General features: G+C 42.3%; 1 protein-coding gene across 5 annotated transcripts in view; it reads right to left on the reverse strand.

The window, feature by feature from the left end:
- The window catches only part of LOC116312251 (striated muscle preferentially expressed protein kinase-like), a 41103-nt gene that overhangs the window by 14137 nt on the left and 4884 nt on the right, over nucleotides 1–22082 (reverse strand). For 4 of the 5 annotated variants that reach the window (XM_031729626.2, XM_031729625.2, XM_039607489.1 and 1 more), the window contains 21 exons: nucleotides 21535–21633; nucleotides 14573–16697; nucleotides 13926–14362; nucleotides 12679–12825; nucleotides 12238–12420; nucleotides 9644–9795; nucleotides 7491–7579; nucleotides 7154–7329; nucleotides 6864–7041; nucleotides 6680–6753; nucleotides 5325–5483; nucleotides 5029–5218; nucleotides 4595–4824; nucleotides 4393–4512; nucleotides 4184–4288; nucleotides 2976–3182; nucleotides 2728–2851; nucleotides 2006–2178; nucleotides 1384–1496; nucleotides 1115–1283; nucleotides 681–780 (listed from right to left, as the gene is read on the reverse strand). In XM_031729626.2, coding sequence (XP_031585486.2) covers nucleotides 681–780; nucleotides 1115–1283; nucleotides 1384–1496; nucleotides 2006–2178; nucleotides 2728–2851; nucleotides 2976–3182; nucleotides 4184–4288; nucleotides 4393–4512; nucleotides 4595–4824; nucleotides 5029–5218; nucleotides 5325–5483; nucleotides 6680–6753; nucleotides 6864–7041; nucleotides 7154–7329; nucleotides 7491–7579; nucleotides 9644–9795; nucleotides 12238–12420; nucleotides 12679–12825; nucleotides 13926–14362; nucleotides 14573–15519 — 4073 coding nt within the window. In that variant the 5' untranslated portion in view covers nucleotides 15520–16697; nucleotides 21535–21633. The remainder of the gene's footprint in view (nucleotides 1–680; nucleotides 781–1114; nucleotides 1284–1383; nucleotides 1497–2005; nucleotides 2179–2727; nucleotides 2852–2975; nucleotides 3183–4183; nucleotides 4289–4392; nucleotides 4513–4594; nucleotides 4825–5028; nucleotides 5219–5324; nucleotides 5484–6679; nucleotides 6754–6863; nucleotides 7042–7153; nucleotides 7330–7490; nucleotides 7580–9643; nucleotides 9796–12237; nucleotides 12421–12678; nucleotides 12826–13925; nucleotides 14363–14572; nucleotides 16698–21534; nucleotides 21634–22082) is intronic. The other variant, XM_031729627.2, reaches the window with a different exon arrangement.

The following is a 22082-nucleotide window of genomic DNA, read 5'->3' on the forward strand; positions in this document are numbered from 1 at the left end:
TTGATATATACCTATATATATATATATATATATATATACCTTGATATATACCTATATATATATATATATATATATATATATACCTTGATATATACCTATATATATATATATACCTTGATAATAGGTCCCTTTAATCCCTTTAATGACTAATTTCCTTTCCCTCCACTTTATTAATAAATTCTTCTTTGTGAGAACAATGGAAAGACAAATGGAGAGGCAATAGTCATTGTATAATTAACTTTCATTCTCCTTAGGCACTCTTCTGTGATATTTGGGAGAAGGACTCATAATCTGAACTCCATTACTGGGGTACTCGTGCTGTTCACTGGGTGGAAAACTGATTTCTTCATCTGCCTGTTTTGCCATCCCAGTGGCTGTGCAATTCACAGTAAATGCCTGTCTCTAGACCAAAACAAATCATCTGTCCTCGGCTAATGCGTTCACTCCACTCTCGTGGCTGGTGACTCATCTGTCATTTCTGTCGGCTGTTGTTAAGCAGGTGCAACTAACCCCACCCCCACCCTCCCATCACACACACACACAAACACACACACACACAAACCCTCCGCACCAGCTCCTACCCCTACCTCCCGCCCACCAAGCTGACCCTGAGCGCTCAAGTAGCTATTAACGTCAGTGTCCTCGTCGGGATGTGAGGCGGAAAGAGTGTGCACACTCACCTCCCTATCTCTTTGTGGATGTCATAGTAATCTGTCAAACGCCTCATCTTCCTCAGAATGGTTCCCTCATCCTCCATTGGCTCTTCTGCTTCTTTTCGCTCTGGAGAAAAGCATCAACATAGGCATCTTTATTGGCTTTGTGTGTATGGATGTGTGTGTGTGTGTGTGTGTGTGTGTGTGGGTGCACGCACTGTTATGTGCCAGCTCAGAGACAGATGGCTTCACATTGTAATTTCAAAACACCTTGTGGTCCCGCCCATATGGTGCGGATTCAGAGGAGCAATTTTCAACAACAGCTAGCCTTTACTAGCAATTCTAAGCAGTAAATATCATCAGCAAATGGGGTAAATATCTGTTAGCACAATACTTTTGAATATAACTTTACACATTCCTAATCTTTTCAACTATTGTAAGAATATCGCTGGACTGCAGACCTGTATGAACTGTGAGCTCAGCCTTGCAGGAGTTGGACCCGGCGAGGTTCTTGGCAGTGCAGGTGTACACGCCGGAGTGATCGGGCTGAGCGTTGAGGATGACGAGGGAATACTCTGGGTCGTCGTAAACAAAAGTGAAGTGGCTGCTCTCCGAGAGGAGCGCATCATCCTGCAGCAGATCAATCAGCTATTAGCATTCAGCTAAAAAAATATCATCTGAGTATTCAGTTGAGTTGAGTTCAGTTATAATCTACTGTTGGATGTACTACCTTAAACCACAGAATATCCGGATCTGGCTTTCCTTCGACCACAACAGCCAGACGACATGTTTCCCCGACATGCACATCTACGTCCTCCATTATGGTCTCAAATTTGGGAGGCACTGCAGGACAATTAGGAGGAAAAAAGAAGCTCATCTCTAAGGTGGAGAAGCACTATGGACCGCACATACAGCGTACATTTTATGACAGGTGTTGTGGCCATTTTTGTTGAATTCTTATGAATCATACTTTGTATCCATTATTGTTTTTTCTTTAAAACAGTAAGAATATACTTAAGCTAGTTTTGCTATTTAAATCTGTAATTAATTTTACTTTTGGAAAAGTTGTGATTAGTTTGGCAAGTCGGAAGTGCTTTCTGAAACAAACCACCTGTTGCCACCCACGGCCTTTTCTGGGAGTATTTTTTGTTTTGGAACTTAAAAGGCCGTGACAGACAGGTCTCGCTGTTGTTCAATCTTCCTTTGGGCACTAAATGAATATAAAAGCTGATGTTTATATGGAACAGATCAAATAATAAAGACACACTTTTTCTTTATGACATAAGTAGAAAGTTGTGTGGATTCTCAGTAAAATGCTAAATTTGTCACATGGTGCGTCTGTCTGGACTGACCTGCCATGGCCAGCTGAAGCATGCACAGGTCGCTGCCAAACTGGTTGCTGGCCGTGACCACCAGCTGACCGATGTCCGCGCTCCTGACCCTCTGCAGCTTCAGGGTGTGTTGATCATCGTCCGGCATGCTCATCTCGCACATCCCCGGCTTGCTGACCAGCACCACGCCCCTCCTGAGGTAAGCAGGTTTCAGAAAAGTTGGGAGAAGGCCACATTTACCAGTGTGTTGCACTGAGTCTTCTTTAACACAGTAAGAGGAGACCAACTGTTGTAATTTTGAAAGCCAATTTTTTTTTGTTTTGATTGTTGCACAGCGTTGTGGGCTTTGCATTATTTAATTTTCTGTGCTCCAAATGTTGGCAGTGGGTGATGAGTCTGGACTGCAGGCTGGCCAGTTTAGCACCCAGACTCTTGTAAAACATGCAGAATGTGTGTCGACATAGTCGTTCTTAACTAAGAAAGGCTTACTCTGACAAGCTGTATGTCTCGATCAGCATTAGGTACACTAATGGCCCCCTAAAGCCATCATGAAAGCTTTTGAACTGTATATTTAAGTTTTTAGTTTTTAGTATAAGGGCTGCCAAATAAACCCCAAGAAGCTTGGGGTTAATATGATCCAGTTTATTAAATAGACCCTGATGAATGCTATAAAGATAACGGATGAAAACTTTTTAATGACATCACAAGCACTGAACTTGTTACTGGAAGGTTAATAAACTAACTTTTTCCAGGTGACAGCTGCATGCACATGGTTCAGCGTGATGGTGATGTTGGCAGGCTGGTTCTCAACCACGTACACAACTTCTGGCTTGTCCAAAATTACTGGCGCTTTCCTCAAGTACGGTCCTAGAGAAGTCAAAGGTATGTTACAAGAAAACAAAGCAAAACTGGTCCTAAAAGTAGATATGATGTCCTTTAAGGTCGATTATCAGATTAGTGGTAGCATAAGTCTCTTAAACACACTTCATACCTCTGTCCAGCAGCTGGACTAGATCAGTGGCAGGCGATGGCTTGCTAAGCGTCTTCCCAGTGGATGCTAGGACTCTGAAAGCATAGCGGACTCCCTTTGACAGCGAGGTGACGGTGTAGTTTGTCTCCCTCAGGTTTGACGCCACAACAGACCACTGGATGGAGCCCAGAGGCTGCTGCTGGACCACATACACCAAGGAGCCGGCATCTGTAAACACACATGCTCTTTAATTACTTGGTGGCAAAGACACAATTAAGCGGTGCTAAAAATGCAGTATTTTTTCTCCCCTCAAGGGGAGAGAGTATGTAATCAGTTCAGTTTGTTTGTTAGCAGTCTATCATCCACAGTTTTCAAGACATCGTTTTAAAATTTTGTGTGATGGGAGATATCGATAACAGCTCAAGCTGATTTCATTTTGGGGAAAATTGGGTCAAGATTAAGGTCAATGTTAAAATCAGTAAAAACTGATTTATTACTCACAGTTTTTTATGCATCATCTTCAAACTTCACAATAACATAGGCCTTGGGTCACATGGGGACCAAGGTTGGCTACATATTTGATCTGGACCTTGATTGTCAGCGCCCAAGGTCAAAACTGACCTTTTCAGGAAACCATATCAAGTATTATTTCACGTGAAAACGCATGGAGAGAGCTGTACAACACACTTTTCATTTTTTCCAATTTGACACGCTACAGCGTCACAGTGATGCCATAAAATCGTGCAAAATGACACACTGCATGACTATATTTTAAAATCTTTTAAAGCTTCTAGAAGCCAAGGCTTTGAACCAGTTCTGCTCCAATCATATGGATTTTGAAATGTACCTTAAGGTCATAGGTCAAAGGTTAGAGTCACACCAATTAGGACAAAATTTTAGCTTCCATTGGATCATCTCCAAACTTTAACGTTTTATATAAGTCAGTGGGAGACCTAAGCACTTTCTTTGTTGGAGCTCTTTAAACATGATTTTTCCAACACATTATATGGCTTCACAAAAAAATGAATATACAACACTAAATTTCCATATTAATAATGCTGAATTCAGCATAAAGCATCAAAGCATTAGCATAGCCCTTGCCCTTTGAGGGGAGATGTGCTCTCTGAGTGCTCTTGTTAAAACTGTTCCTCAGAAAATCTGCCTTTATCTCATCCCATCCCAAACATCCACCTGTGTTGCACCAGCCTGCAGGTGTGCTATGAACCTACCAAGTGAAGGGTCGAGTCTCTTTGGTGTCTTCCAGCTGAGGGTTATAGTTTTTCCTGTAATGGCCTCAATCACCGGTGGCCCATCAGGAGGATCGGGAACAATATCTGTTTCCAAAAACATACATATATATTTATATATTTTACAATAATATTAGGAAAATTGTGTATCCCGTAATGTGTACCATTAAACAGTGTGTATCTATGATTACCTGTAACATACAGATGAGCATAGCAGGCTGCTTTGCCCACTTTGTTGGAGATGACAGCCTTGTAAACACCTCCGTGAGCATGACAAGCGCTCCGAATGATCAGACTGTGGACATCCCTGTCTGGAGAACAGACACACAGGTTTCTTATTCGCCATCTTTCCCCCACTTTGAATGGCTTATTTTTGTGTGTTTATCTGCTTACACTGAGTCATTTTGCGCTCCTCGCTGTTCTCAATGCGCCTGCTGTTGTGATACCAGGCAATAGTTGGGTATGGCAGGCCTGCCACCTTGCATTTCAGCACCGCCTCCTTCCCTTCAATCACTTCTGCATCAGCCAGAGGCTGGACAAAGTCCGGCATGGTCCTCTTCTCCACCTCGTTGTCGAACACTTCAGGTTCCTCTGGGATGGACGGCATCTTCTCCAGCTTGGACCTGGAGGAAGAAAAGAACAGGTCGACTTGATTTTATCACACGCATTCGCTCCATCTGAGCTATTTTTCTTTGCCCTAGAAAGCAAAAATGGAACCTTTGATTTTTTTTTTTTAAATAGTTTGAAGGCTTTGAGAAGAAAACAAAGCCTTTAACAATTACACAATTAGGGATGAGATGCAAATAGAAACAAACGGCTTCTCTTACATGTGAGAGGAGATGGCAGCTCGGGGTTCTTGCACGTACAGCTCAGCAGTGCATTCAGACTTTCCGTGAATATTTTGAGCAACTGCTGAGTAAAATCCTTCTGTGTCACTGCTAACGTGGGTGATGACAAGCGAGTGACGACCCCCCTCTTGAAGGATGCGAATGTTATCACTCTCCTCCACTTGTGACTCTGAAAGAACGTGATAAAAGACAAATTAAAAAGCCATTTCTTTGGACAAGCCTAAAAAAAACAACAAAATGTAGGAACACCGCACATGCCGCTTTGAGATTCTTACCAAAATGCATCCATGTGACTCTTGGAGCAGGCGATCCGCTCACCTTACAGTCAAACCGTGCTGTGCGTCCTTCGATGACCTCCAGGATGTCCAACTTTCGTGTGAACAGCGGCTCCTTGGACGGCGTGACGATCAGTTTCGCGCTCGAGGTCAGCTCCTCTGTAGATGCAAATGTGCCCTGTTAGTAAGTGTATCACTGAAATATGTTCAATCACATCTAAAGAAGTTGGAGAACAACCAACCAAAACCTCTCTGTTGGAGACAAAAACATGAAATGGAAAACCCAGCATAAATATAAGGTGTGATCATAAAAAAAAACCTTATGTGATTTAAATTTGCCATGTTTCCACCTTCAGGTTAGACTCCTTGGGAAGAAAAGGAGCCAACCAGTTAGATCAGGGCACAGATTAATGGCCACACATCTTCCCTTTCTGTCACTGTAAAGATATTTAACTGCACATTTAATCCCTGAAATGTCTTTGTACAAGAAGTATAAGTGCAATGTCAACAGTATGTCTCAGTCTTTATCCCTCAACCACAAAAGGCTGATGGCTTACATATTATCGTCACCCCGTCGGCCAGGCGGATAAGTAGACGGGCTGCATGGACGCCTAAGTTTGTGAATGAAATAACTCAGGAAGGAAGTCAGCTAGAATTTTCAAATTCATACTAGCGGTTAAGAGTTTTCTGAGCTTTGAACTTGAGAGTTTTCTGAAAATCTTGTGAATGCAGTAACTCGAGAAAATTCAGGATGTTGGATTTTCAAATTGAAACCATAGGTGCACCTATTTAAAATCTCTGTGCATAAATTGTTAAAAAAACAAAACAACTGAAAGAAAACCTGGCAATTCTGTAGTGGGTGATGATCTATGATGTGATGATTTATCTATTACTTTATTCCTGTACTATGAGTGGGCGTGGGGGAGGTATTTATCAGGAGAAAAAAAGTACAATTTATGAAAATACAGTTAAAACTCCAAAATGTATGCTAAAATGTAAGATGTCCCATGGGTTTTTGCAGGCCCTATTGTAGTCCTGGGGCTTTATGTTTGACACCCCTGAGTTATATCGTTTTAGGGAAGAGGAAGAAGGCACAAGGAGCCACATTTGCTAAATGAGGCCAGTATGACAGAAGAACTCTGAGCCTGTCTAAAAATATCTGGGGAAAACAATCATAGAGGTTAAAATCCCAGATTTGCACAGGTAAAAAATTCCAGTAAGTGATTTAAACAGAGCAGCAGCACCAGAAGATGGCTTTGAAGGGGAAATTTGCACAGGTTTTTAGTCAGACTGAAAATTTATGATCACACCTCATCTTATGTTCAGCAACAGGGACAACAGTGCTTGTGATTCACCTTTTGCAGTGCTCAGCTTGCAAGTATATGTCCCACTGTCGTCTTCATGTACTGAATTTAGCATGAGACGGCACCTATAGCATAAAGAAAAATACATAAATGAATATTTTTTTTTCTTAATGACACCAAAAATCTGACAGATAATAAAATGTGCTGCAGTGACAGCAACATGAGGTGAACCTACCTCTTTCCGTCAAAGTGCATCTTACAGTTGAGCAGTGCAGGCTGGATCAGCTTCCCCCTGGACAGCCAGTCCACGTCCACGTCTGGAGGTCCCGTGATGTGACACTCAAACACGGCTGATTCTCCAGCCCTCACTGCTGCGTCTTTTACCTCCCTGGTGATCGTCAATGCTGTTTGTGCTGCAGCGGTTGATTAAAAGAAAAAGAAAACAGCACAAATAGATCATATATATAAGGAAGAACTATAAGATAGAGCATGACTAAACATTCAGTTCAGTTTCTCATCACCTACCTCTGACCTCCAGTCTGCACTCTGCCTGCTTGCTTCCATACTCGTTGATGATCCTGCAAGCATACAGCCCTGCATCTGACCTCTGAGCCGAGCCGATCCTCATTTCACTGGTGCCATCTTCCATCTCTCGCACAGTGAAGCGCCCTGCTGTCTTCACCGAGACTCTGTCCTTCAGCCTGGGTCAGTATAAAGCGGCTGTCAGAATCATTTATGCTCCGGCGCGTAATGGAGGGGTGTTTGTGTGAGACAGTTAGTGACCTTGATTGTGATAAAAGCTTCAGGTTTCTCCTGAGATGTCTATCTGCAATAAAACCTTGAGGAAAAAAAGATGTCTTACCAGTAAACCATGGGTTTGGGCTGGCCTCTGGCTTTCACTGACATGACAACATCTTGACCCTTGGTTACCGCCTGGTCACATGGTGCCACCTATTAAAGAATGAAAACATGATTACCTATAAAGGCTTTTAAGGTTAATCTCTAAGCTTTGCGCCGGTTCTATCAGATTGGAAGTAAAATCACATTACGACCGTGCCCAGAATGACTGCAGCTATCAAGTAGCAATGCTGCGATGAAGCAAGTGGAGTCATGGTATGAAATGCAAAAGGATATGTCCATGGAGATTGCCATTTTGCTACTAGGAAAATGAATATTGTGGGACAGTGTGATCTTAAGATCAGAGAACGATCAAAAGAAGATTCATATTTCCATGTGCAGTAACTCATATTTATGTGCGATTGTTTTGGGACCTGCCTGTGGCCCCAATACCTGCATACCTGGAAAACATGAGACAGAGAGTGCAGCAGCAACACCTCACATGGAAGAAAGTAGCCATTAATGACAACAGACAATTGATTTTTCTTTTTCTTTTTTCTTTTTTTTTTTTGTTAAGTTAAATGCAGTAAAATCCAATGGATGGCTCTGGATTTGGGGGTTGCCAGAGGAACAGTACTTGTCTGACAGCATTGTGCCAAGTGTAAAGTTTGTTGGAGGGGGGATTATGGTTCGGGATTGTTTTTCAGGAGTTGGGCCAGCAGGGTTAGTTCCCCTGGGCCGGCTGTATATTTTTGTTGTGCTGTGTCTTTAAGAGAGAGCTGGTGGTGGCTGTTTGGTCCCCTCATCAGGTGGCTGTTTTTAAAAGATCCCTGCCCAGGAGTTGTCATCAGCAGCGACTGACAGCAGCAGCAGACCTGACCCTGGCTTCCAAACCTTGTGTTATTCGTGTCTGGTTCCTCAGATTTACTGAGCTTTGTATATAGTTTGTAAATTAGTCTTCACTTGTAAATAGTACATGGTAAATAGACACTGACACAGAAGGGGTGAGCTGCCTAATCATTTTCCTGTACTGTTTTCTCCTGGTTATTTCAGTTAGGGAGTTAGGTGTAGCTTGTGTCTTTTGTTTGGTTTTTGTTTCGATAGGGTTTTAGATAGCACCTCCTCTCCTGACTTAGCTTGTTTTGTTTGTTATTTTGGCCTTTGTTCACCCCGGAGTTGAGTTTTCAGTGTAGACAAATAAACCACCGTTCACTTAAGAAATTGGTTTTTCTGTGTATGGTTTTGGGGACCAGGGAGGGGTCACTTCCTTTTTAACCCTTATGCTAAGTTCCTGTACCCCTAGACTGGGGCGTAACATCAAGATACCGAGACATTTTTGACAATTTTCCTTCCTGCACAAAGCAAGGTCCATAAAGACACCAATAAGCGAGTTTGGTGTAGAAGAACCTGACTGGCCTTCACAGAGTCCTGACATCAACCTGATAGAACACCTTTGAGATTAAATGGTAAATGGCCTGTATTTGTATAGCGCTTTACTTAGTCCCTAAGGACCCCAAAGCGCTTTATACTACATTCAGTCATTCACACACTGGTGATGGCAAGCTACATTGTAGCCACAGCGCACTGACAGAGGCAAGGCTACCGGATACTGGCGCCACCAGGCCCTCTGATCACCACCAGTAGGCAACAGATGAAGTGTCTTGCCCAAGGACACAACGACCGAGACTGTCCGAGCCGGGGCTCGAACCGGCAACCTTCCGATTACAAAACGAACTGTCAACTCTTGAGCCACGATCGCCCCTTAATTAAAGTGGAGACTGCGAACCAGGCCTTCTGGTCCAACATGAGTGTCTGACCTCACAAATGTGCTTCTGGAAGAATGCTCACAAATTCCCACAAACACTCCTAAAGCTTGTGGAAAACCTTCCCAGAAGAATTGAAGCTGTTATAGCTGCAAAGAGTTGATCAAATGATCAAATTAAAACCTATGGATTAAGAACAGGATGTCATTCAAATTCATATGCAAGCGAATACTTTTGGCAATACAGTGTTTGACATCACAACATTTTTTGCCTGATTTTGGTTACTTGCAGTGTTGAACCTGGACCAACATTAATTATGATGATCCGGGAAAGACACCAAAATGGGCATATCAGAGACATCGACTATGACGCTGTTATTTAAAGAAAAAATCATAAGGAGCTTTTATACTTTTACCTGAAATGAGGGAGGCTCTTTTAAATGGTGAGGAAGTGAGCCTCCGACCTCCATCACCTCCTCCTGAGGACTCAGGTACTCCTCATCTGACTGGATTGGACTGCTGATTTCCAGAGATACAGCAGATTTCCCACATTGCATGTGGGTCAGCTCTGGAAGAACAAGATATCGGACACAAATATAATAGAATTACAAGGATACTACTGCCGTGTCTAATTCATTTTTATTTGAGTTCACAAAAAAGTCAATTCTGATTTACACACGTCTTAATTTAAGTAATTGAGTGCAAAGCCTTTTGAAATATGGTTAGCATGGCACCGGCGTAGCTCGTTAAGCCTTTCGATGGGAACAATCTGTCAGAGCTCTGATGTTTACGGTCTTTTTTTTGCTTTGCTGGTGTTGATCTTTGCCAAAAATGAGCACTTGGCAACACAAAGCAGTGGGTTAGACACAAGTGGGCCACGTGCACCCCCACACATTGAGCACAGGGACCATCTGAAGTGACCATAAGCGAACAGATAACGAATTAATCCCTTAATCCCTGACCCAATCATTCACTCATTCCCACGAGTTCTAGATCAGACACTGTGTCTGGACCCTTGGCAGTCTCGACTACAGTCAGACTCAACTCACAGCTGCGGGAAGAAATATAAAGAGCTGCCTCTCTCTCTTTCTGTCTCTCCTTCTTCTTTTGTTGCCGTTTTCGTGTCAGCATTTCGCAATCTCTGCAAAGCCTAAGACCTCACACATCTGGCACGACTAGATAACGTTGTGAGTGAAGATGAATAAAATCAGTTACCCAAGTAGAATAAAGACATTTCCCCCCCTTTCAGATGGCAGCGCAGTGGACTGATAGGTATTTTGCATGAAATTCAATTGTGCAAAATAAAGGGAAAGTGGGTCATCATCTGCAAGTGAAAGGCAGGCTTGGTCGCATGTACAGATGGAAAGAAATGCACCGAAAGCCATATATGGAAAAGCTGACTAATAGCAATGAAACACGATAAAAAAAACACTGTTTATGCCAAATTATTAAGCGACGTAGGTGGATATTCTGTTGAGCTTACAGCATTAAAAAGGGGGGGAATAAAAACAACAAAATAACCTACCTAGAGTCACATCTCTGAGCGGCGTCTGTGCACCAGGGGATAACTCCCCAGAGTATTTATGTAAACCTGCCAACTCTTACACAACTCCCGAACAGTGTGAGCCGACCAACTTTCCTCCACCCTGTCCTCCTGCTTCCCATCACTGTTACGCCTTTATTCTCTTATACTCCTGACAACCTGGGCTGATGAAAAAGCTGAATATTTTAAAAGTTCATTAAAGCTTAGGTCATTTTCAAAGACTCCACCGAGTCACAAAGCTTTGGCTCTTCAACTTCTTAGATTTTTTTTATGCAAAAATGACAATAGGCCTGTGTTATGCTCTCGCATATTTCTTTGAAGCCAGTAAATCAATCTCGCCCACTATTTTGGCTTGTCGTGGCAACAATCTACACAGTTCTTGGCTAAAATGACTCACATAATCTCCCGCCACTTTCTGGCAGCTCCATCCCCAAGCCCTGTAGCGTGAAATCTGAAGTGATGAAAAACTCCACGATTACAGCTGTAATCTCGAGCGGGGACATAAAGCAGACGGCAATTACCCGAGAGAACAAGAGGCCTTCTAAAAATACTCCTGCAAAGTTACACTCCGCTGGCCTAATATGGCAACAGAGGCCCGCATGCTGCTGTCGGAAAAGCACCAGGGTGAGCGCTCGCATTTGTTGACAAAACTGTGAAGAGGGGAAAGTTGCATTTGCATGAGGCCGAACCGGCACTGCTGGGAGCTTCTCTCATGCACAGCATAGTATAAACACCCGTCCACTGCAGGCGCTTATTTTATTTTTTTTTTGCCTGATTTTGAATGCCACGGCTGCCTTTGAGGCTCAGGAGACCTTTGTGTGACGGGGGCAGGTCTGTGTTTTGAATTCATGCCGAGGGGGAGCTCGGTGCCTTCAAGAATTAATGGGTTGCCATGGCAACTATCGCTGCGAGGAGCCCCGGTCGGGATGCTGAGCTCCAGCGGGCCTTTGTAGTCATTAAGACAGAATGTCAGGCAGAGGAGGGCTGGCAGCGGATTAAAGTGTGAGTCAACATGTTTGAGAACAGCATCGTTTTTATGTTCCCCCCGGTGTCGCTCTCCTCATTTAAAATTTGTGCTGGTAAAATGTGTCACCATGTCTAACTGCAAAACAAGAAAGCAGTAGAGGCAGGCGGATACATGCAAACATCGATAGTGTCGATACCAACGCTAGTATTGGTACTGGATAGGTACTGGTGCGATAGGATGGATACTTTGTTTCTATCCTTCTAAGTTCAGTATGTAGCCTACTGAATTGTGTTAAATAAATTTAATATTTTTGGAAGATGACTCATCTCATAAATCATGACACACTGCTCTCCCCCATATAAGCTGCCTTTATAGGTTAAAATTATCAGTATTTGTATTGGTATTGGCAATACAGGCTGTATATTTACTTGGTAATCGAATTGATACCAATATTTCCAGTATCGCACTGGGCTTGAAAGCAGGCTCTGGCCCAGCCTCACCTGACTGGATGTAGAGCGTCGCGCTGCACGACGCTCTGCCCGCCGCGTTGACAGCCGTGACGCAATATGAGCCCGCATTGCTCAGCCTCATCTCCTTTATCACCAGACTGTGCTTCTCGCCCTCAGCTTTAACCACATGGAACGCGTCGCACCGGATCTCCACATTATTCTTCCTCCATGTCACTGAGAAGGCAGAGAGACAGAAAACACAAACACTGAAAAACTGATATGGAAGAAGTCCGGTTGCAAAGATGTGAAATGATAAGGCTCATTGATTTGGTTTATGAGAGTTTCACTTAAAATGACCAGATTTCATAAGACTGTGTGTGCAAGAAATCGCTTCCTACAGCACTTAACAGAAAACAGTTTCCTTACTAAATTCAAAAAAAGAAAATGATAGAAAATGGGGATGTTAAAATGGTGACTTGTCTTCATCTGTACCAGTAGGGGTTGGGCTGCCAGTGATGATGCATTGCAGTGTGACCTCAGAAGCGCTGGGTGCGGTGGTGTCCTCAAGAGGCTTCTCAAACCTCGGGGCCTCAGCTGGCTCATCATCGGCAGACAGGTAAGAGTCATCGGAAGAACCGCCTGTGAATTACAGGGACGGTCAGAGTGTTTTCTGTGCAGCTGCCGGTGCTCTATTACCTGCTTTAGAAAAATGGGTCAGACTCCAAATTAAGGTATTGGGCTAGTTTCCTTTTATGGATCCCCATGATGAAATGAGTTTCATTAGTGAGTCTGGGCCCGGCAGCAATTCTGGGTTTGATTAATTTTCCATGGTGGACAACATAATATATATAAGTTCAATCTTTTTGATCATTCCTTGTTAGTTTGTAATCTGTATTTTTTATTTCTATGTGCATGTTTTTCTTATTCAGGGACTTACAGCCTAGTAAAGGTAATAAATCTCCAATAAGATTTTTTTGTGTTTCAGATCTTAAAGCCACAAATGAGGCACAAAAAAGCAAAAGTTGTTAAAACGGGAAGCAAACAAACACCCAGCATTACTTGACGTTCTTTAAGAGTGATGTCACAACCCTAAAAAGTCTAGTTCTCTGACCCCCGGTAGTTAAACGTATCACTTTTCTTAAGGGTAGTGTTGTGCTTAAGTACCACACAACAAAAGTCTGTGAACTCAGGTATGTCCTGATCTCTTTACGGTTTAAATGGGTTTTTTTTAATAATCTCACTCAGTGGTGGTCAAAGGTGAAACAGAACAAAAACCTTTAACCAGATATGATAGCAAAACGTTTTAGCTTAGGGCTAAGGGAGTTATTTAATCTCTTAAGATCCACCAGCTTCCTAGTGCTCTTTTGTTAGGGTTATAGTTGTCATTATGTTCCCTTCTACCACTTTGTCTAGATATTTTATTTTGTTTGACCTGCCAAATGGGAACATTTATGAAAATAGTACTGTAAGCCTGGCAACTTGGTAGACGTTGAGCAGAAATCCATGGATAAAGCCTCAAAGACTTCTAAAGGGACAACAAAAGGTGGCTGTATTTGTTTTGTTATTTGTGTAAAGAAACGAACTGGACAACAGTTGGGTCACTCAAGCCACAGGCAGGAACCTAATGGCTCCCAAAATAATTAAAGTGTTCATCCAGTTCCAGACTCTCATCTGTGATGGATGCTGCTTGGATTTTTTACAAACACGTTTATCTATAACACTCGTAAAGCATCACCTACCTTCGTCTGCAGACTTCCGTTGAGCAGAACGGCCTTTTTTGCTCTTGTGTACTCTGCCCTCCCTCTTGCTTCCCTCGTTGCTCCTGTGTGGAACACTTTCTGTCTCCATGGGTTCATCCTCCACCAGGATGGTGGGGATGTTCACTTTCATGGCCGGAGATGTCCGCCCCACCTCCGCCTTCCTTCGTTTTAGGAGCGGGCTGATGGAAGGAGTGGGTGATGGGGTGAGCCGAGGAGGCTTGGGTGGGTACTGGGGTCCTGGTTCCCTTACAGTTACTGGGGATGCTCTCTTCCCTGTTGGGCCTTGTGATCGGTGGTCCGCCTTGTTGTCCATGTTGGTGTCTCTCTTTGAATCAACTCTGGAGGAGGATGAAGATTTGTGGGATGTGTTAACAAGTGTGTCTTTGTCAGCTGCCAGAGAGCTTTGTAGGGTTTCCCTGCATGCAAAAGATGAGAAAGCTGTTATGTAATATGACAAGTGAGGGAAAAAAAATATTAGATGTCTAAAACTCTTAATTTCTATTAAGTGCTTTGTTGTTGTTTTTTAAAGAAATTTCAAATCCCTCAAAGAAAAATACACAAATTTGATCATATTTGAATCTTTTTTTAAGAGAAAATTTCATAAGTAAAGATAATCTTCTTCAAACCTGATTAAGCTCGTCTTTGTAGCTGTTGGCAATGGTTGTCCTGGTAACTGGTGAACTGGTGGCGTTGCCGTGGTAACAGAGATTTTCCTCGCGCTATCCACTGGTTTCCCGTGCAAATCTGACTGTGTCATCTTTTCTTTTCCGGGGCTGCTGCTCTGATTCCCCGGGTCTTTGCCTTGGGCCTGCGGAGAATTCTTCCATATGCCGCCCCCCTCCCTCTCCCCAACTTTTCCTTCCTCCAGGGCTCGCTCCCTCGCCTCTAACTTTTTAACCACTTGGGCAGGAATGGGTTCTAGTTTCCCTGTGTGCAGCCTGTCTTTCTGTGACAGCTGCTCAGTGGAATATGCCTTCTTCAAGCTCGGTTTACCCACAAGCTTCTTGATCCGCTGGAGCTCTTCTGTGAACTTGCTCTGGTAGTTCTGGATCCTCTGGGAGTAGTTTGTCTTGTCCTCTAATGAAGAGGCCCTCTGCTTGAATACCGCTCTCTTCTGGGCTGCACCCTGCAGTATTCGACTCTCCTCTTTGCTCGGGCCTCCTGTCTTCTTTCCATTCTCATCTAAGTCAAAGGAAGCTGCCCCTCGTGGCAGATCCACACTCGCCCTTCGCTCCTCAAAGGCAAGGACCTTGTCAAAGATCTTGGGTCCTGCACGAGCCAGTTTGGGCGTCATAACTGCACTGTTGGTGCCAGATGACTGGCCCATATTAGAAGTTTGGGGATCTGAAGGTTTGACTTTGCCCGAGTCTTGTTTTGGTGTGCTGATGCTGTTTTTGTGCGTGCTGAGAGGTGGCTGGGGGGAAGACAGGGGGACATGGGAGGAGAGGCCCTGTGATTCATCAGCAGTTTGAAGCCTAGAGGGGTAAGGATTGAGGGGAAATAATGAGCTCTGGTGCAGTGGCGAAGGCTTTGGAGGAGTAATAAGATGCAGATAAATGTCCGTTTGTGTCATTTTGTCTCATCATGTTTGAGTTCTTTGTGTTTCGCATGTGCTTTCTGTGTTGTTTCAGGTAATGAGCAACACATCAGACAGTGTGAAATCAAATGGCCAAGAAACAAACGTAATGAAATTTTGAGATTTAGAGTTCTTAAGACCTTAACCCTAAAACTGCAATAACCGCCAGTTGTTGGCATGTTGCACCAACAATATTACAAATAAGAACATAAACTCCTACGAAAATCAAAAATAGTACCCCTGCTTAAACTTCTAACACAATAACACCATGCCTAAAAATAACCTGTGAATCACATGATAATTACTCGGTGAGAACACTCATGCTAATATCAGCTCAGATCAAAGCAACCCATGCATGCCACTGCAAACCTATAAACATATGGTGTTAATCCAAAGTGAGGGGCGGCTGTAGAAAACATGCAGTGGGTAAAAATCACAGTTTTCAGAAGTGCTGAATAATATATTATACTAGCAGATTGTACAAGTGCATCCTGTCTAATGGCTGTATGAAATATTAATATTAACATTGATATTTTGTTGGCTTGTAATCGTTGTTAGATTCAAATCAATCCACACTGATGGCACGCAGAGTCGAAGGAAAGTGTGACATCAAAATAAAAAAAGTACACTACATGGAAAAATGGGAATATATAAAGAAGAGTAAAAAATGAATAACAAATTGTATAGCAAATGGAATAAAGTTTTTGCGAGTTGGGTCTATGGAGGATATAATGTCTTGCCATATGAGTCAGTTTTCATTGCGATTTGGGGTTTCTGGCCAGTCTTTTTGCTTTTTGGGGGGAATCCTGGGAATTAAAAAGCCATGTGCTATAACGGCATAGAAAATGTTCTCCCTCTGTACAGGCTGAACATGCTCCCATAGTAGTCGCTGCCTACGGAAACACTTTCCTCTGACCCCTGAATGGGCCGGGCAAGGTTAGCGTGAGACGCTCGGACAAGTGGTTCCACACCCAGGTGACGGACAGGGGGGGCCCCCTCGGAGGGACCCCCACCGAGCCCTTGCCTTGCTGGGTTTGTGGGATCCAAATGGGGCCCTGGAGGTCGGGAACCCAGAGTGCGGAGCTCTCGCTCCACTACAGGGTCATATGTGCCAGGGAGGGTGGCCCTGCGATCTGAAGCATCGGGGTTGTAGTCCATCACCCTTCCTCCCTCACCTGTGCAGAGAAAAAGGGAACGAGAGAGAGACTTTTTGAATTTAAAAATTGTATAATTTTATATTAGACTTTTAGCATTTTAAAAAAAAAACAATATATTGGTTGCTGTCGGCGATTAATAGACAGACTGTGTCTGTGTTGAAAATGATCTTGAGCTGTGGAGCCTGCTAATTCATTGGTGAGAGTGTGGTTACTTGTTTTTAACAATAACAATATAGCTTTATTGCATAACAGAATATTATATACAGGCATGGCTAAATAAGCAGCCATTTGTTTGCAGTAAGTAAGTAGTTAGTAGGCTAAAGACATTTCCCAAATATGGGATGAAGAAAGTACTTGATATGTTTTTTGGTGAATTTCTTCCTCTTCAGAGTGAAAAGAGGCCAAACATATGAGATATCATTGGAAAGGCCACGATGTCCTCTGTTGAACACATCAGGACGTGATATAGATATGATATGATATGATATGATGATGATGATAGAGAGCAAAAACAAATTTTCATTACAGTGGGCATAAATGAATAGGCTGGGTCTCAGGAGGATATCACATTGTATTATATTATATTGTACCGTGTCTATTGTATGACACATATCTTTTTATATTGTGTCTATTGTATCATATCATATCATACAATGTCATATTGTACTAAATTGTATTATCTGGATCCCTTTATTTCATATTGTACTGTATAATTTCACATTGTTTGTACCACTTTGTATTGTATTATCATTTCATATCATAGCATCCCTCATTGGATCATCATATCATGTCATTTCATATCATATTACATATTGCATGATTGTTTTGTATTGTATGATACTGTATATACTTATTTTTTGGCTTTGGTGTTATAGAAGTTGTAGAAGTTCCTGCAAGTCAAACTTCATCAGATTGAAGAGAAAGTTGATGGATGGGCCGTGTGAATTAAACCATTTTAATGGAAGCACTGTAATTTCCTAATACCGCGCTCCTCTTAAAAATATTTTTGCATAAATCTAATAAGAAATGATTTATCACCAAGACTCTGATTTTGCTTTACTCTCTAATAAAGCATTCCTATATCTAAAATATTTTTTAATGTCTTAATTGGAAGTTAATGCAGTAAGAAGCAAGCAAAAAACCCGTGGTGGGGGGAAAATGACGTCTAATGAAGACAGCGTTGTTAAGCATGATGGATAAACAACCTATTGATTGCTTGAAAACAGGAAATGAAACAGAAAGTGAAGGGGCCACGTTTGAAACGTGTACCTCTTAAAGTGATCCTTCGCCCAGCGATGAGCAACGGAGACAGGAATGCTTTAGCAGCATAAAAAAAGAGCGGTCAGCATCTTCTGTTAACGAAGGAAACCTTGAAGCGGCGATACGGTCGGGGATAAAAAACATCTTGGCGCTTGACTGATTGAATGATACTGACTCAGCGTCACCATCAGAAACTGCAATATCAGTTTCTCATAAAACAAAAAAAATGATGGAACAAAATGAGAAATCTTTTCAGAGCAGCCACACTTTTAGGCCTTGATATATCCAGCTTCAAAATTCTGTTTTCACTTCTCTCCGAGGCCGGGCAGCAGCTTTCATTTTTATTTGAACACTCCGTGCTTTGAAACGTATCTCATCCGTGTCTGGCTTTAGGGCCGGAAATATTTTCTGGAATACATTGCCTGAGGAGAAAATGTATCTTGTTTGTGTTTTACAAGGTATTGTAGTCATTATTTAGTATTCAGCAGAGGCAACCACTCTGTTCCATGAAGAAAACAAATGATGTATCACCTCATCCCTCCCTCATTTGATATTCTCTTTCTATTTTTCTGTAGCTTGTCTCTGGAGGGACATGATGAGGGCGTAGTCAGCCCACCAACACAAAAGCTTAGAAAGTGCAAACACCAAGTATGAGCGAGGAAAGAATATACTCTAACATTTCTCTAACAGAAGGGTGTCAATATTTCAGGTCTATATTCAGACTTGTTGCTTGGTTAGGAGTGGATGGCGAGGACGTAAAGGTTCTACGACTCCAATGCACCAGCAGCACTTTAGCAAATTAGTAAAGACTCTTTCAGGAATTGTTCTCGTCAATGCAACACTAACAGGTTCAAGCGTAACCTTGCCGCTAGACGAAATACTTTTTTTTCCCCCTTTAAATTTTAGACATTTGCATTAAGATCCAGAGGATTTGCATTTCTTTTTCCTCCTGTATCAAATTTAATGCTCTTTAGGCTTAATCGGATTTGCTTTAGAGCAAGTAAACTGCCTCACACAGTACCCATTAGTCAACATGCAATTTTATTTTAGCAACAAAAAAATCTTCAACAGGGATGAAATATATATATCAGTTCATTGCTTTAGCTGAATAAGAGCAATTTCCAAACTGTAAAATCTTGGATGGAAGAAGGATTTTCTTTACAGTAGCTTTAATTTGGACTGTTATTGTAGAAAAGAGGAAATCAAATGCTTAAAAGTTTAACGTTTGACCTAGAATGTAGGACTTGGGAGACAGGACTCAAAATTAAAGAGCAGCTTTATTGCTGAAGCCTTTTCTAAAAAAACAAAAACAAGGAAGGGCTTGAGTCAAAGGGAAAACACAGAATAAGGGAGCACACAGCACTGAGAAAGGACATGGATAAGAGGAGACTCGGATAATAAATACACAAGGAAATACCAACAAATCTGGAATAAGGAGAGCGGGAAAGTAAAACTCCATACAAAGCACACAAAATAAGAAACTATCAAAATAAAACAGGAACTAGTGAACGCTGACACACCGAGAGTCAAACATTCAAGTCTGACACAAAGACAAAATGTAAACAAACATGGAGAAAAGGTTGACTTTACACAGGAGACAAGCATAGAAAGCATAAATAAGAAAACTGAGAAGCTCTTGGACTAAATAGCATACTTCTGAAATCCAAAAAGAATCCCAAACCCATGGCCGTGACATACAGAGCTTGGGAACGGAGACCTCTGTTAAAGTCAAACTCATATTAAAGTCGAATTATTGAGATCCTGAGAGTCTGAATTAAAGATGATGAAAAGACACTTCTGTGGATGAAGAATGAAGCCAATATGGAGTACTGTGCAAAAGTCTTGAGCCACAACTCGTTTCTTTATATTTTGCTTCCAAGGAGCCGGACTTTCTTGTCATTTTTTAGTGGTCTTGAGCAATAGTTCTCCAGACTTTCTGACGGTCTTTCAAAGTTTTAATCTGCTTTTTCACTCATTTTCAGTCCAGTCCTTGTACCTGACCATTTTCAGATTATTGCTTTTTGTTTGTTGGCACACTTGACCCATGAATTATTAAAGCACAAAAAGGTACGTAGCTCAACGGAAGAACCAGAGTGTATATTGGCAACAGGAGTGACAAATTGAAATTTGAAATTTTGGGTCCAAATCGTTGAATGCGTAGGTGCCTGCAGGCATGTGTAAAGCACGGTGGAGGCTCTGTCATTATTTGGGGTTTCGTTAAGCCAGTGGTGTTGGAGGTTTTGTCAAAATCGATGGAATTATGAGCACAGGAAAGAACCACCAGTGTGGGTTGCCTCAAATCTTTTGCACACTGCACAGCTACTCAAATAGCCACTTGAGGCTGGCTCCCCCTGCAGGTCAATCGCCCATGTTAAAATGCCCAGCTTCAGTCTCTACGACTTATTTCCCCTTCTATGACGGCCAAACATCTTTAGATAACTCCACTATTTAAATTTAATCGAAGTTTAAAGTTATGCTTTGACTTGCTGTAAAGTTAAGTCCACTAACAGCTTCTCTAAGAAGTCTGTGCAGTAGTCTTAGTGTGTTGCTGTACTATCTGAGAACTAAATACCATGTATCTGTATCTGTGCGATGCACTTGTGCAGCTTTTGGTTCTTGTCCAAATGTGTTCAATTCTGGCTCCAAAAGACCAAAACGGTAATGGCCATAATGCTAGAAGGGAGAGCTCACAAACCTGTGGGTGGCATTATAACAGATATGATACATTTATTTGAAAAATATAAACAATAGTAGGTCTTAGACTATCAATAATTTACGATTTCCCAAATCTCTGTTATCCAAGAGATTGCTTCCCGTGTCTTTTTCTGTCCAACCAGTAGTCCAAACTGCAAAAATCCTCAATTTAGAGAAAAAAGCAAAGCAAATCCTCCCACTGGAGAAGCTGGAAGATGATCAACCAGCCAGTAAATTCACTGATTATTTGAGCTGTCGAAGCTCTACACCAGCACGGTAAACTGAAAGAAAGAAATCTCATGCAGCACCTCATTTTTAGGTGAGTATACCATAACATTCACTGACCCACTGGACCGTTCCGCCTGATCCCTGTTCATTAAGGCACCTCTATTTAAAGTTAACGATGTACATTTACATTTTAATTGGCACAGCACGTGTACTTGATGCATTCCTTTCAGCCTCATTTATCCAGCAGAAATAGTCCCATTTTTGTTGGACAGCACGTTCCCCTGTGGAGCCACACGGAGAGCTCCAGACCTGAGACAGGTTCCCTGCTTGAAACTAGGGCAGTGTGTCACACCGTTGCATCACACCATGAGGGATTAATGCCTTCTGCCATATCGGATTTCATCCAGCGCACGTATTGGGCCAGCATGATAACAGCCTCCATTAAATCTATCTATCATAATTTTATACAAGTGTGTTTTTGGCAGAGATGTTGGTGGCGGAGATGTAAATCGGGCTAAATATCATTTTGGACAAAGAGCTGCAGAATATTTTCTTTAAGTAGTGCAACCTTGCAGCTAGAAAATATGACTTTAAAAAAGAAAAGCGAAGCCTCGAAACCACAAACTTACATAAGCTTTAAAAAAAAAGGAAAAAAGGAGTTTAAATAAGATACCTGAAGGTCCTTTACGGCCAGCCTTGTCATGGTGCCTCCCGGGCCCTTCTTTGGTTTCCATCTGAGGTTCTGTGGTCTCATCCTCTGTGGTCTCAGAGTCTGAAACAAAGAGAAGGAAAACACTATGAGATGAGACGGGAGGAGAAGGTGGAAATCCAGCAAAGAGGAGCTGAGGTGGAGGGCGGGAAGAGGAGGCTGGAAACAACAAGAGAGCGCAGGTAGAAAATGACTTTTCACATTTGCTTAGCAGCAGATGTTTTGATGGGTCACTGAAAAGAGCTGCGGCGAGCCCCCCCTCCACTTCCTCGCCCCCCCGAGTGAAATAAATGGGTTGAAACTGGAGCGTGACATGAAGCCAGCTGTGGCTTATAAAAATGCATGCAGGGGAGGGGTATGTAAAGATGCTCTTCACTCAGCTTTGAGTCAGCTTGAAGCTCAAGAGGAATCTATATATAAGGAAGAAGAGCAAAATCTTAAATTTTACTCAACGCTGTTATTTTATTTGACTTGAACTCATGCATTTTGACTGTTTTCACAAAAGAGGACAA

This window comes from Oreochromis aureus, linkage group 23 (genome assembly GCF_013358895.1).
Source record: "Oreochromis aureus strain Israel breed Guangdong linkage group 23, ZZ_aureus, whole genome shotgun sequence".
NCBI lineage: Eukaryota > Metazoa > Chordata > Actinopteri > Cichliformes > Cichlidae > Oreochromis > Oreochromis aureus.